This window comes from Rhizoctonia solani, chromosome 16, assembly GCF_016906535.1.
Source record: "Rhizoctonia solani chromosome 16, complete sequence".
Taxonomy (NCBI): domain Eukaryota; kingdom Fungi; phylum Basidiomycota; class Agaricomycetes; order Cantharellales; family Ceratobasidiaceae; genus Rhizoctonia; species Rhizoctonia solani.
In genome coordinates, this window is record NC_057385.1 from 2725632 (window position 1) to 2738971 (window position 13340).

At 49.9% G+C, this 13340-nt stretch overlaps 3 protein-coding genes and 1 non-coding gene across 4 annotated transcripts; 2 read left to right on the forward strand and 2 right to left on the reverse strand.

Moving 5' to 3' along the window:
• Positions 1-1518: 1518 nt before the first annotated feature.
• Positions 1519-9792, forward strand: RhiXN_02146 (formamidopyrimidine-DNA glycosylase; the record flags this gene model as incomplete). Its single annotated transcript, XM_043321965.1, has 26 exons — positions 1519-1928; positions 1980-2079; positions 2125-2292; positions 2355-2426; positions 2506-2788; positions 2836-3195; positions 3251-3733; positions 3790-4529; positions 4842-4962; positions 5021-5105; positions 5173-5245; positions 5388-5471; positions 5530-5785; positions 5841-6010; positions 6070-6105; positions 6166-6276; positions 6324-6566; positions 7653-7755; positions 7809-7855; positions 8038-8133; positions 8193-8291; positions 8342-8416; positions 8683-9023; positions 9079-9157; positions 9214-9381; positions 9430-9792. 26 exons carry the CDS (start codon positions 1519-1521, stop codon positions 9790-9792), a joined length of 5166 nt encoding a protein of 1721 aa, XP_043187788.1.
• Positions 9793-10116: 324 nt separating this feature from the next.
• On the forward strand, positions 10117-10564 carry RhiXN_02147 (ribonuclease P protein subunit p29; the record flags this gene model as incomplete). The annotated part of the gene is made up of 4 exons (XM_043321966.1): positions 10117-10215; positions 10267-10400; positions 10451-10460; positions 10520-10564. The coding sequence occupies 4 exons, from the start codon at positions 10117-10119 to the stop codon at positions 10562-10564; spliced, it is 288 nt and encodes a 95-aa protein (XP_043187789.1).
• A 151-nt stretch (positions 10565-10715) lies between these two features.
• RhiXN_12471 lies at positions 10716-10796 on the reverse strand. The gene has a single exon. It is a non-coding gene; the product is annotated as a tRNA-Arg (tRNA).
• Positions 10797-11001: 205 nt separating this feature from the next.
• Positions 11002-13339, reverse strand: RhiXN_02148 (CBS and PB1 domain protein; the record flags this gene model as incomplete). The annotated part of the gene is made up of 7 exons (XM_043321967.1): positions 11002-11855; positions 11931-12023; positions 12080-12233; positions 12334-12591; positions 12648-12776; positions 12848-13114; positions 13172-13339. The coding sequence occupies 7 exons, from the start codon at positions 13337-13339 to the stop codon at positions 11002-11004; spliced, it is 1923 nt and encodes a 640-aa protein (XP_043187790.1).
• Position 13340: the final 1 nt, after the last annotated feature.

The window sequence follows — 13340 nt, forward strand, 5'->3', positions numbered from 1 at the left end:
CCCATGGACACCCCCGTTATCCCCGAGCGATCCCTAAAACATCCCATACATATACATATATGTCAGTTTGTGCAATCAGAATTCTCTGCGGCTGCTATTGAAATGCGAGTTTCGGTGCCCTAACCCTAGTGTGATGGATTCCCAGCCTTGGTGAGGACGCTTTGACTGCTGTGATGAGCCGAGCACGACTACGTACCACCTTGGTTCCATCATAATGTGAGAATCGGTGTATGTATACCTGCATCAGGTCCAGTGCATCTGTTTCAAGCTTCGGCCATGTATAGGGTACTGGGTAGTCGCGCATACACGTAGGCCACGGTCGGTGGGGCTGCATGATCGATAACACTCCTTTCATCATTTTTTCTTTTATTTTCGTGTGGTCATCATATAGAACTTTTTATACCTCGAGCTCATTAAAAATCATGCCTTGAGGAGCGAAGGTTACTAAGATTCTGAAACTATAATTTGAAGCACAATTTTGACTTGCTCAAAATATGGATTAAGTACGAATGTGGCTCGGGAATGATGTTGAGCAACTAATGACCGGTTATATGCTTTTACTAATAGCACCCATATTAAATATTGTTTATGTATCATATTGTGGTGCTAGGTGGCCTAGGGGAGTAGTGGGAGTCTTCCGAATCATTTTTTATAACTTACACATACTCGAGTAGCACGTTGGACCCTAGTATAAGTCAAAAACTATTCTCAAGAAAACTTTTATGTCGCTCATATTGGTTATAAACCGAGTGCGCAGAAGGACCAGTTTAAATTGAGCAAAATGAATGGAGTGGCTAGAGTGGTTTATGGGGTGGCGATCTGTGGCTGTGTAAGTCGACTGCCGTAAAGGCAGCGAATTGGCATCGGCTCACTCAGGGATGAGAGTTTACACGACGGGACCTAGTAGTTTCGTCGATTCCTCTTCATTTTGGGTCAAAAACCTCGATATATACGTATTGAGAGCTCTTGGTTGAGGTAATACTCCGGGTCAGTCAATTACTCCGAGCTGGATAACAGCTCTACGGTTGTAACGTGGATACCTAAGAAGACCTTCTTTACATGTTACCTCATCCATGAGCTCGAGTCTCCAGAAGTTGGACTGGTGTTTAGCAGGAGAAACATTATGTATGTCCTTGTTTGTGCCACTGTGGTGAAGCAGAGGACAACGGCGCTTGCTGACGGTGCTGACCGATGAAGGGATCAACCGCGTCTCTCAAGAATGCGTGACCAAACGTGAACGATGTACAGTCGCATTATGGGACTTCAACACAGACCGACGAGGGAGGAAGCTTAAGAGTCGACAACCGGGCAAAGTATTTTCGCAAATTTTACCGCTGAGCAAACAGAGCCCAACATATCTCCGCCACCAGCCGGAGCTCCGCACAAGTTGAACTGAACTTGTTTTGTGTGCTCTTGTCTTGCGGTGTCGATTAGAGTTGCCTATTGGTTTTATTTACTCTTTGGGATTCACCGTGGTTGGATCTGGTATTTGCTGATTGTTTGGTCTGAGATCTGATCATGGCGCGAGCACTTCGTTCGTCTGGCGCGTCTGGGACAACGTCTACGCCGGCACCACCCGCCACCAACGGCACTGCCACTCGTGCACGCGCTCTCAAACGCAAGCGCACCGGCGACGACGAGCACAGCCCGAAGCCTGCTCCTAAACGAGACGAGACCGACTCTGCAAGTCCCCTCACTGAGTTGGCCCCCTCCCCTGCCGTCAAGGACGAGGCCGACGACCTCGAACCACCAAACGAAGACGAGCACGCCCCAAATGACGACGACAACACACCTTCTGGCGACGGCGGCGCTGCTTCCACGCCTCCAGCCCCCTTGCCCCGCTCCCCCACCCCCGGCGCGTTTGTTGACGGATGCGACCAGCCCCCCTCTGCAGACGATGCACACAAACTACTCACTGTCCTCGAAATGTGAGCATAACTTAACCACTGCGCTATCTGTCCATGGCTCACGGTCCCCAGGTTCGACACCCAGAGCCTGCTTGCGCGCCACGTCCCTCCGGCTGAAATTTCATTGCGTGCGATGCTCAAGAACTCTACACACTCGATTCGCTCACTTAAAGTATGTCTCAAACGCTTGTATCCTTCATATCTGACTTTTCTGTAGACAGCCGTAACCGCCCTCGCACCCACACAAGCCCATCCCCGGGCACGGCTTTCTCTCGAACAAACGGCCCAGCGCAGCTTCTGTGATCTAGCGCTTGGACTTCTTGAAGAAATTTCCCAAAAACAGCCGCCTCTAAAGACCGTGCATCCATATTCCAGTTGTCCTCAGGTATGTATATTAATTGATATCCGTACCCACGCTCACACGCCCTGCCAGAACATAAATCCAAGTCCGAGGACGACACAAAACCCATCCGATATGCCTTGCAGCAGACTATCTATGGAGCCGACTACTACACTAGTGTCAGCTCCGATTCTCTTACTCCTGAAAAGGCGGCCACTCTTGCAACAGGCAAGTTAAACGATGTGGCATCCTCTTTAGGTTCTTATTGTTCTTTCAGGTCAAGCATCCCTCACTGCAATCATCCCGGCTGCTCCTATTCCTGTATCCGCCGTGCCCAAGCTCGACACATATACTCGCAAGCCCACCTCTATTCAGTCACTATGGTACAGTTCGCAAGGCCAAACTGTTTCGGGCATAACCGAACTCTCGTACGGTTCTCGCTGTAGCTTTGCTCCTACTTATGATAGCTCTGGCGCTACCGTGACTCGGTCCGAGGTAGATACTTTGGTGGCACGACGAATGAAGGCCTCAAAGGCCTTCGGTCCCCCACCTCCCCTTCCGCCTCCCCTCTTGACTGATCGGATGCAGAAATGACAGACGGTGCCGCAAACCAGCAGGCTAAAGTGGAATCCATTCATCCAGACCTCGTGCCCATCCCGGCAATCGATCCCAGCCTGGAACCACAATCCACATCCTCTTTGACACCTACCTCGGTACCCAAAATTGCATCAGTGCTCGACCCCACCCTTGATTCGGAGTTGTGCAGTGTTCTTGATACTGCCTTCCAAGAGCTCGCACTTGAAGATTCAATACGGGGGCTGTTACAGTCAAATGCGCGTGCGATGACCCGACTTATTGACCTACAAAATGAGCGCTTCCAACGATGGGATCTCCGAAAGCCTGATCTCAAGGTGCTGGATGTAGGTGAAGGAGAGGAACTGGAATTAGGTGAGTAGACTTAGTTTGGAACATGTATGTGCCAACTACTGACCAACACACCCAGCCCGGTGCATTGAGAAAACGTTGGGACTCTTGACTTCGCTTCGGCCACGCACAATCCTATCTTCTATCTCCTCAGAGCCGACCTCGCTCATTCCATCTTCATCGGTGCTTCGTGCATTGCACCGTACTCTCCCATCTGAGCCCTCGCCTGGCTATCGTGGCACCCTCGACCCACGACGCGAGATGTCATTGAGCGATAACACAACGATCAAGATGGCGAATGTCCCTCCCCCTGTTCCTGCCCCGCCAAATGTTGGGACGCCTCGCCAAGCTGTGCCTCCGCTTGCTGCAGCTCCTGCTCGACCTACGTACTCTACCCCTGCGGCAGCAGGGTCCTCGTATTACAGCCAACAACCAGGGTACCCCCAAACTCCAGTTGGACAGTACCCACAGGCACAAGTTCAGCCCCAGGGCGCGTATCCCCAAGGACAGTATGCTGGGTATCAACAACAGCAGCAACAACAACAACAGCAACCACAGCAAGGTCAATATTCTGCTCAATACCCGGCAGCTCAACAAGGGCAATATCCATGGCGACAGCACAGGCTCAACCCCCGGCCGGGCAGGCTCAGTATCCTTACCCGTATAACTACCCAACTGCACAACCTGGAGCTTATCCTCAGGCTGGATATACACCTGCTCAACCTGGAGCGGCTGCGTACCCTGCTCCGACGCCAGGGCAAAACCCTGCATATCCTGCTCAACCACAACCTGGCGCGTATCCAAATCCTGTTCAACCCACAGCTTACCCGTCTACAGGCCAGACCGCTTATCCCACGCCGGGTCAGGCTGCGACCTATCCAACTCCAGCAGTAACGTATCCCGCTCAGGCAGCCGTGACCTACCCTGCTCCCACACCTGGAACAACAAACACTCCTCGGGTGATCACGAATATGATCAAGCCTGCCGCACAAGGCGTCTGGTCTCCAGGCCAAGGATACACCCCTGCACCAGCAAGCGCAGCTCCTGGAGGATACAATACAGGGTACAATCCTGCGGTTGGAGGTGTGCAACCTCAATATCCGGGTACGCCTGGGACCGGTGCACCATATTCGCCTTCTCCTACTAGTACCTACGCTGCTACACCTGTAAAACCTACTGTTCCTCTCAGAAGTGCCATTCCGCCCCATGTGCGATCTACTCCGGGGACACCAGCTAGCCCGTCGACATATTTGCCAGGTACTGGTGGTCATACACCGTGCCTGCTGTCGGAGCTGCTCCGTACGCCCCGTGGAATGGGCAAGGAACGCCTAGCACCCCTCGAGCTAACTGAGCGACATGTATACAATGTATTGACCAGATACGTAATTGTTACTTTTCGATTCTGGTCGTCTTTCTTTTTCTTTTTCTTTCTTTCTCTCTCTTTTTCGTTGTTGATACTTCTGCCTTCCTGGCCTGGCTTGGGCCAATCGTTCCTTTGTCTCTTTGAACTATCATTTTTTCTCCATTGATATGGCCTGCTTTTGATTTTATATGGGAGGTTTTGTAATAATCGATATATGCGGTAGACACCAAAGTTTGAGAGATGTGTTGTGCCCGATCTACTTTATGTCATCCGCCGATCGTCGGTGAGATGCGAATGTCGATCGAAGTATGAGCCCGATACTCGGATTTTGGAGAGCCGTGTGGCGGGGCTGGTTTTCACCTTTGACTACCACCTTCGAGCGCACAACAGTTTCTGCCTTCTGCCACTTAAAATGCCCGAGTTACCTGGTGCGTATTCGTCTCATAATCGGATCGGGAGAATCGAGCTAATTTGCGGACATTATAGAGGTTGAACGTGCAGCCAAGTTGACGCGTCATGTTGCGGTGGGCCGGACGATCGACAAGGTTGAAACGCTTGAAGATACAATTGTGTATACTGGTGGAATCACACATGATGAGTTTGCAAGTCCTTTTCTCTTTTTCAACTCCCCATTTTAGGGCAACGAAAGTTGAAGCTGATGGGTTGTGGCGGCGGCAGGCGAAAGAAATCACAGGACGAAAGGTCTTGGATGTAGGTCGGTATGGCAAGTCTTTTATATTGTGTTGGAAGGGCCGGGCAGAATGCCTGTACTGCATCTCGGGATGACGGGCATGGTACAGGTACAGTAAAGGATCATGGCACTATGCCAAGAATAGCTGACCATTCTGGGTAGGTAAAGGGTGAAGAACCTACCTGGTATCGTCGTAGAAACAAGGACTTGTCAGCAGACGTATGGCCCCCACCTCGGTTCCTCAAGGTACGTTTACATATTTTACTTTACTTGAATCATATTTGACCCCTACCCCCTTTGTCAGTTTATTATGCATTTTTCAGCCACTGATACCCAGCCTTCTACCCAACTTGCTTTTATTGACGCCCGTCGGCTAGCTCGTATTCGACTCGCGCACGATCCGCTCAAGGAGCATCCTATTTCCGAGCTAGGGTTTGACCCGATTCTATCTATGCCAGAACTTGACGAGTTCAAGGCTTTGGTTGTGAAACGAACCTGTCCTGTCAAGGCACTATTGTTAGACCAAAGTTTCAGTGCTGGGGTCGGGAACTGGGTCGCTGGTATGTCCTATTCTTCTTTGGTCGTACTATAGAATTGATAGCTATATCCCTTCAGATGAGATACTGTTTCAGTCACGAATTCATCCGGAGCAACGAGCGAGCACGTTATCAGAAGCACAGCTTCAAGAAATGTATACTCAAACCAAGTCAGTTTGTGAAATTGCTGTTGCCGTAAATGCGGATTCCTCCCAATTTCCGAAAGATTGGCTGTTCAAATATCGATGGGTATGCAGGACTCAACGGCTCTATTGATACGCATCATCTAACCAGTGTATCCTTTTTAGGGGAAGGGAGAAAAGAACAAGACTGAAATGATACTGGTGAGCTTCTTATCCCCTCAACTTAAGTTTTTGATTTACTGAAAACAATACGGATTGTAGCCCAACGGCGAAAAGGCCAAGCTCAAGTGGTTAACTGTTGGTGGACGGACTTCAGCACTAGTTGAGCAACTACAGAAGATGCCGGAAGGAGGTCGGGATAGAACTAAAAAGGTACGTGGCTTCATAGATTAGTACAGGTTATTCTCACAAATTGAAAGCCTCATGCTGGACAAGACACCGACGAAGGAGATAAACAGCCTGGTACCTCAAAGGCCGCTCCGACCAAGGTTGGCAAACGAAAGGCTGCTGCTAGAAGTGCCAAACAAGCGAATGATTCACCTGTGGAAGATGGTGACTCGTCGGATTTAACATCCGTTGAAGATGAGCCTGAAGATAAAGGGGCCAAGCGGGTCCGTCGGACAGTGGTGCAAGTCGGAGGAAAATCCGCACGCAAGGGTTCGGTGAGTGGCTCACATGCTAGCCGGTGCCATTCATTTTTATTGAGCAGCGTGGTGGAACACAGGCGGCGACTTCATATACGCGAACAACCCGGAGTAAGATAACCAAAGTTGCCGATAATACGTTACCAGAGAGCACGATAGGTCGGGAAAGGAAACGGTCGACTCGGAAGTAAATTATGTCTTGTTGTCCTGGCTTCATATGCGCACATTGTCCGGCTCTTACTTCTTGTATTCCCATCTATAATTCACCATTATTTTGGATCAAAACCTGGATGTAGGCAGTAAATTATAAAACGAGCATAATATTGGGGCGGTACGACTACTGCCCATTTGCTCGGGAAGCCACGGTACATTCAGCTTTTCAACAAACCAGTCCTCGTATGATCTAACTCTCGCTGTGCTCCAAAAATTTCCGAGAGTTTTCGCAATAAAAAAGACTGTTGGGTTGATCCATGGGTCCTTGTGAACCTCAGATATTCTCAGGATAATCGCATATACTCAGTTCGTGTACCTGTGCTTGGGGACGTGAGCCAATTGAACGGGTCCCCACAGGCCGCTCAAGCTTCTAGATCTATGCAATGAAACATAGAATAAGTTCTAGTAATCCAAACTTCAATACGGCTCCAGCCTCGCTTTCAACTTTGTCCGTTTTTATTTAGTAGGCTGCTAGGAATTGAGTAGTCAGGGGGGGGGGCATTTGCACACCTAATATCTGTTTGTCATGCCAGAATGAATCTACCAGTTCCTTTAGGTAAAATAATTTATCCCCCAGACTGCTTGGTTTGGGTGCCCTTCGCATGCGTATTTGGTCCGGCAACTTGATTGGAGTTACTCGGTGCATGCAAACGAAGTCACTATCAAATAAAGCAGCTATACCAATTTGGGTGCTCCAAATTATCATTTATGTACTTCCAGTGCCTCCTTATGAATCAGTCGTCCACGGCCTCTGTCTGGTTGCAAGTTTTGGATCTGCTATGTGTTGCAGGAGCTGTGAACCCTTGCAGTTGTGTGGAATATCTCACGTGATCTGTGGACCCTCTCACTCACCCCTCAACTTTACTCGCCAATACTCACATGGCGCCCAAGGCCTCTGGTAGTCACCCCACGCCAAGTGCACTTGCACGAAAGCAAAAGGCCGACGCAGCACGGAATATACAAGTAGCAGCCCCTCCGTCACTTCCAAGTAACAGTTAGTAGCAAACTTGCATAAAGTCTGTGTGTCACCTTTGTAACTTTAACCAGGCATTGATGGACTTCCGGCTGCTCTTGACATTGAGCGATTTGCTCAGGTGAGAGAGAACCTTTATTTTGGTTGGGAACCAAAGTCCGTGTGCTCAAGAGTTCACTCTCAAGGCAAGGAGTTTTGAAATTGGTGCAATGCAATCTGCTATAAAGACTGCAACGTACGTAGCTTTGATTTGGCTCTTATGAATATTCTCATTTTATATATTAGAGCAGCGGCATCGCATAGAGTTTGGCAAACGCTTCCTCGACATCTCCGCCGCCGAGCGGCCAGCCACGATGTACGAAGAGTTCCGGTCAGGTTAGAGAGAAAGCGAAATTGGAGGTACGTTTGCTATCTGAATTTCAGGTTTACCCGAATATTGACTGGGTACTTTAACTTAGATAGATCCAGTCAAACGTAAAAAGTTCCTTAAATTGCTCAAACGAAAGCGCCGCTTGCAAGTAATTCGGGACGGGCGGAAAGCTTCGCAAAACGTCAACGTAAGTCGTTGAACGACAGCATAAATAATCCCTCATATCTTGATGTATAGGTGAAAAAACATGGCTCGAAACCCATTTATGGCATGCAAAGCGAATGCATGCAAGATATCTGGGGTTACCGATTGGTCAGTCATTTTAATCCGAGTGCTGACGTCTCAAACCCTATTTAAAGGCTGAACGACCTACCGCAAAATCACATCGTCCTTCTCATCGCGCTGCAGTCACGGATCACATTAAATGACGTTTCTTATATGGCGACATTGGAAATTGCAGGTAAACTAGATAGTATAGTTTCTATACTAAAACAATGTGTGACCTAGCGTGTTGGGCCATGGGCAGCACGGTTAGTGTTATCAAAAGGTCCGCTCTGTGGTCTTACCTACTTCCGCAGTATACGTCAGGCGTCCGCACATGCCAAACTCATTTTTATGAGGTTGGGTCATGGCCTAGTGGTCTGATCGGGCCAGCTACGGCGTTCTGGAGATCAGAAGATACCGCTTTGAAGAAGGCCGAATCAGTAACCAGAGTTCTATGGATTCGCATGCACCCAGCCGTGGTGCAGAACGTGCTTTCATGCTTAAAAATTGCGTCAAGTCAAATACCCGAAAATGACCGACCCGAAATTGTCGATCTCTCAGGTGATATCAATGCGTTTGAACTTGTGGGACCGCGTACAAGTCAAGTCATACACGGCGCCCTGAAGCTTGCAAGCTCTGGCCTGAAGTCAAACAGGTATGGTAATTTCCTTGCATCTGAGACCCCCCCTTGAACAACACAATATGGTTAGTTCTGGCAAGCTCGCAAACGCCCGGTCACCAGGAAACTTTTCGCCTGGGATCATTGCTGGGTTACTGTACATGACCCGCGTTTAAGGTAAGCTATAGCTAACATGTCTGGGACACTTGCCTCAGCATAATTTCAGTTATCCACCGCAAACTCTAAAGTGGATGAGACACATCCGTCAGCGGTGACTACTCTTGTCCCTCCTGATTCGAGGCTTGCTCGGTCAGAAATCTGGGAACAATCCGTTCGCGATGAACTTCGCACTCCTACATATAAGAAAGGACAGCTGGATCGGAGACGTTCAGAGGTAGGCATCGATTGCATACAAATATTCAGCACAATAACATCAGCACAGAATCTAGTGCCGGGCACTCAGCTTCGACCAACGAACAACGATGACAAGATCCCACTTTTGCTATCCAGCATACGATTTCTTGTGGTCAAACCAATTCTACGACAAATCATGTCAGCTCGCAACCATTGCACGGCTGGACAATCATACTACCTCCTTCGTGGTCTATGCCTTTCTTATCGAGCCTTACTCATACTGGAACTCGCGTTGTGGGGTTTGCGCAAGGCACACCAACGCTTGGAAACCAAATCCCTTCACTTCCAGATGATTATGTTGGATGCTCAGCGTATACGACATGGCTACAAAACAAGCTCAAACGGAACGTGCAATGGGAACGAACCCAAAGGGGAAGCGCGTAAACTATGAGGCTTTGGGAACGGCATCTCCTTGGGTTTCGGATTGGGATGGTTTAGTGGGGGAGCATTCCCCAACTACTGATACCGCCATGGCAGATCTAATACCAGCAGACCACGGACCCGGTTCTTCCCCACCATTACCAGGAAACCTTGGCTCTTTTTATACTCGGATATGAACAAATTGGTTCAAAACTTGGCGGCAGCCCTGAAGAATCAGTCATCCCAACCTTCGCTACCGAAATTAACACCCAGAGGACCAAGCGAGGCCTATCTGCAATCAGCATTGAAATGGTGACCGAATTGTTTGGCACCGCTATGGTCGCTGTTCGTAGACATGCATGGTCGTGGGAACCCTCAAGACCGGGCCATATTGTACGGTTGTGAAAGTGACGACGTTGCCGCTTCCTGGAAGACTGGCATCGAGTCCAAGGAGGTACGTAGTCAACCTTTTCAAACAAAAGGATGCCCCTCACATAATCTATAGCTGGCCGCATCACCTTTCAGCCATCTTCCAATTCTTGGATATGTCACGTCGGGTGGATTCTCGCTTCAACTTGGTCGCGGGCATGGAATCGCTGTTGTTGGCCTGAAGCGTCTGATTGAAATGAGCAAAATATGGTTCGTGTGAATGTTTGGAGGCAGTCCTAGCTACTGACTGTATATTCCAGTCAAGGCAAGGTACTTGTTAGGGTACGAAACCTGAATAGTTGTAGCACCACTCGGCACAGTGACACTAGTTTGATGGCTCGATGGCTACCAGTGCCCTGGTACTCTTGCATTGAGAATGTTTATTTTCGGTGGCAATTAATGTGACATAACAACTTGACCAGATCTGTCCAATAAAGCGCCTGCCCAACAGTGTAAATGGAAGGATTGGGTGGCACCCAATATCTTAATATACAAAACCGCGGCAACAAAATAAATAAATAAAAATGACCACCGCAGGGCTCGAACCTGCAATCTCCTGATAGATACGAGTCGTAGTCAGACGCGATACCATTTCGCCAGGCGGCCTTGGATATAGAACTTATTGAAATATTATCATCTGCAAAATTATTTACAACTTTGGTAATAAAAAGCATACAGCCAGTATTCAATTGTTATGTGCAGACGTCAAGTCGGGCATGTACAACACAATTATTTATGAAAAGGGAGGGAAAAAAACGAAGATTAAGATGCACACAAGAAACACTTCTACCTACTTCTATCTAACTATAATTCAATACCTGTTCGAGGACCTCGACATGGCAAACACCACAATAATGACCACGCCCAAAAATCCAACACTGGCGGGGAGAACCATGTCCCTGGGCACAACACCAAACAGCTTCTCCTCTTCGTGGGGGAAATTATGCGGGTGCGCATGCGCATGAGAGCTGATCGGAGTAGAAAGCTCGTGAACCGGGGTCGCGCCCCCCTTTTCGAGCAAGCGCGTCTCTTCCTGCGCGGCCTTGGCTGCTTCCTTGGCCTTCTTCTCCGCGTCCTGCTGGCCCGCCAGGTCCCAGGCCTTGCCTCCGTGGATGTACACAATCACACGGTCTTCCTTGGCCTGTCTAGCATGCCGGACCGCGTCCGCCACGTCCGAATCAGAGGTAAGCTCGACCGTGTCCCCGTCCGAGTCGGTGTACGACATGGTAAAGTCGTGCGGCTCGGGATGGGGCGCGGATTCGGGAGCACCTTCCGGGATTTCAAAGAACGGGTCCGACTCGAGTTTGCCGGCGATGATGTCCCTGAGGTTTTCAAAGTTGTCCTGGCGCGCTTGGAATCGGTGTGTGCGTCCGCTCGGAGTACGGAACTTGAACACGTAGGTGCCATCGTCTATGGGTTCGTAGGCCGGCATGGCCTCGAGGATGGAACTATGCTGGTGGTGGAGTTCTTCGATAACCGAGGCCGAGTCATTAGGATGGACTTCCGAGTGAGGCGAACGTCCGCCGTTGACACCCAGTCGACCAGGGTCAATATAGCTGGATGAAGTATCGTGGGGCATATTGGATCCCGAGACCGCAGATTCGTTGTCGTCACCTTGCTGGAACGAGTCAAAGAAGCGACCCCACATGGGGCCGATTCCTCTGTCTGATCACCACCACTGAGCGAGTTTATCTAAAGATAGATGAATACCTTAGAGAACGGGGAAAGTCGCATACGGACCTGTTCCAGAGTTGCATACGTGAGTTTGAGCACATCTACAATGGCAACGAGCTGCCATCCCTTCAACGACCGGCAAGTTCAAATACCTTCCGACTGGGAAAAGATAATATTGATAAAATGGCACAATAGCCAGTTAGACCGCCACTCACCATACATCTTCTTGAGTGCGTCGTGAACAGTCATGGAAGGCTCGGCCACATCTGGGTGTGGGGTCATGACTCGGACGACACTACACCGATTCGGATCGAGCCCTGCGGCAATAACACGCAATACAACGTCCTTGCTTGTAAAAATTCCGGCAATCTTGGGGGGACCGCCTTGAGAGGCTCCATTATACACACGGCTGTCGTTCGGTTCTCCTTCATGAGTTTGGCGCGTCGCGAACAGTGCTACGAGGGCTAACCGTCGCAGGCTGGGTGCGCGAGTCCATGACGGTGGTAAGGTCAGGAAGAGTTGTCTTTTCGCGCAGCGAGGCAACATAGGACATCATAGCCATCGCCTGTGGGTTCAAACCGTTGCCGAGCTCGGATTGGACGCCTTCAAGAGCAGCATGGAGCTTGGCCGAGGCCGAGGACCCACGTTCGAGCTTCTCAAGAGCTTCATGGAAAACTTTGGTGATATCGAGCAGACCGACGACATTTCCCTCGTCATTGCATACTGGCTATTTATACTTGAGTGCAAAGTCGCAAAATAAAAGATCGAAAGTAGTCAACACACCAAGTGACGGAATCCACGCTGGACCATGAGTTGAAGAGCCTCGGTTGCACTGGTAGTATCGCGGGTGACCATCGGACCCCTGGTCATGATTGACTGACCGGTGTCGTACGTGGATCGAGCCCCTCGGCGCTGACCTGGTCAACGAACGAGGGAGTGAGGTCAGCACCATTTGGGGAAATTTTAAAGTTTAGAGAACTCACTCGAAAGGCAAGATCTTTGGCGGTAAAGATGCCGCTAAGGCCCTCTTCGTCGTCGACAACGAGAACACAGTCTGTGCGTTTGGCAGCACAGAGCTGGCTGGCGTCGGATACGGTCATGTTCTCAGGCACGGTCAGTGCAGGACTGGGTCTGAGCGCTGCGACAGTGCCCTTGGCAGCCGTCGATTTGCCCGTCTTGCGTGAGCGCGGTACATTGGTGGATATGGTGCGCTTGCGAGAGAGCTCTCCCTCGATCTTCTTCCTGATCGCCTAGATCCCCAGTCAATGACAGTCTAATCGAACAACAGATACGAGCAGTAGACCGACCTCATCGCGTTTGTTCTGCTTTTTGCGGCTATCAGACATGTTGGCAGCGGACAAATTGCTCGCCATTCCACCAACTGAATGGTGTGGCGATGTCGGTCTGTCCGAATAGGGGCTCGCGCGGCTAGGAGACTGGATGTGCGAGGTCGACAACTGAGGAATTCGGGACATC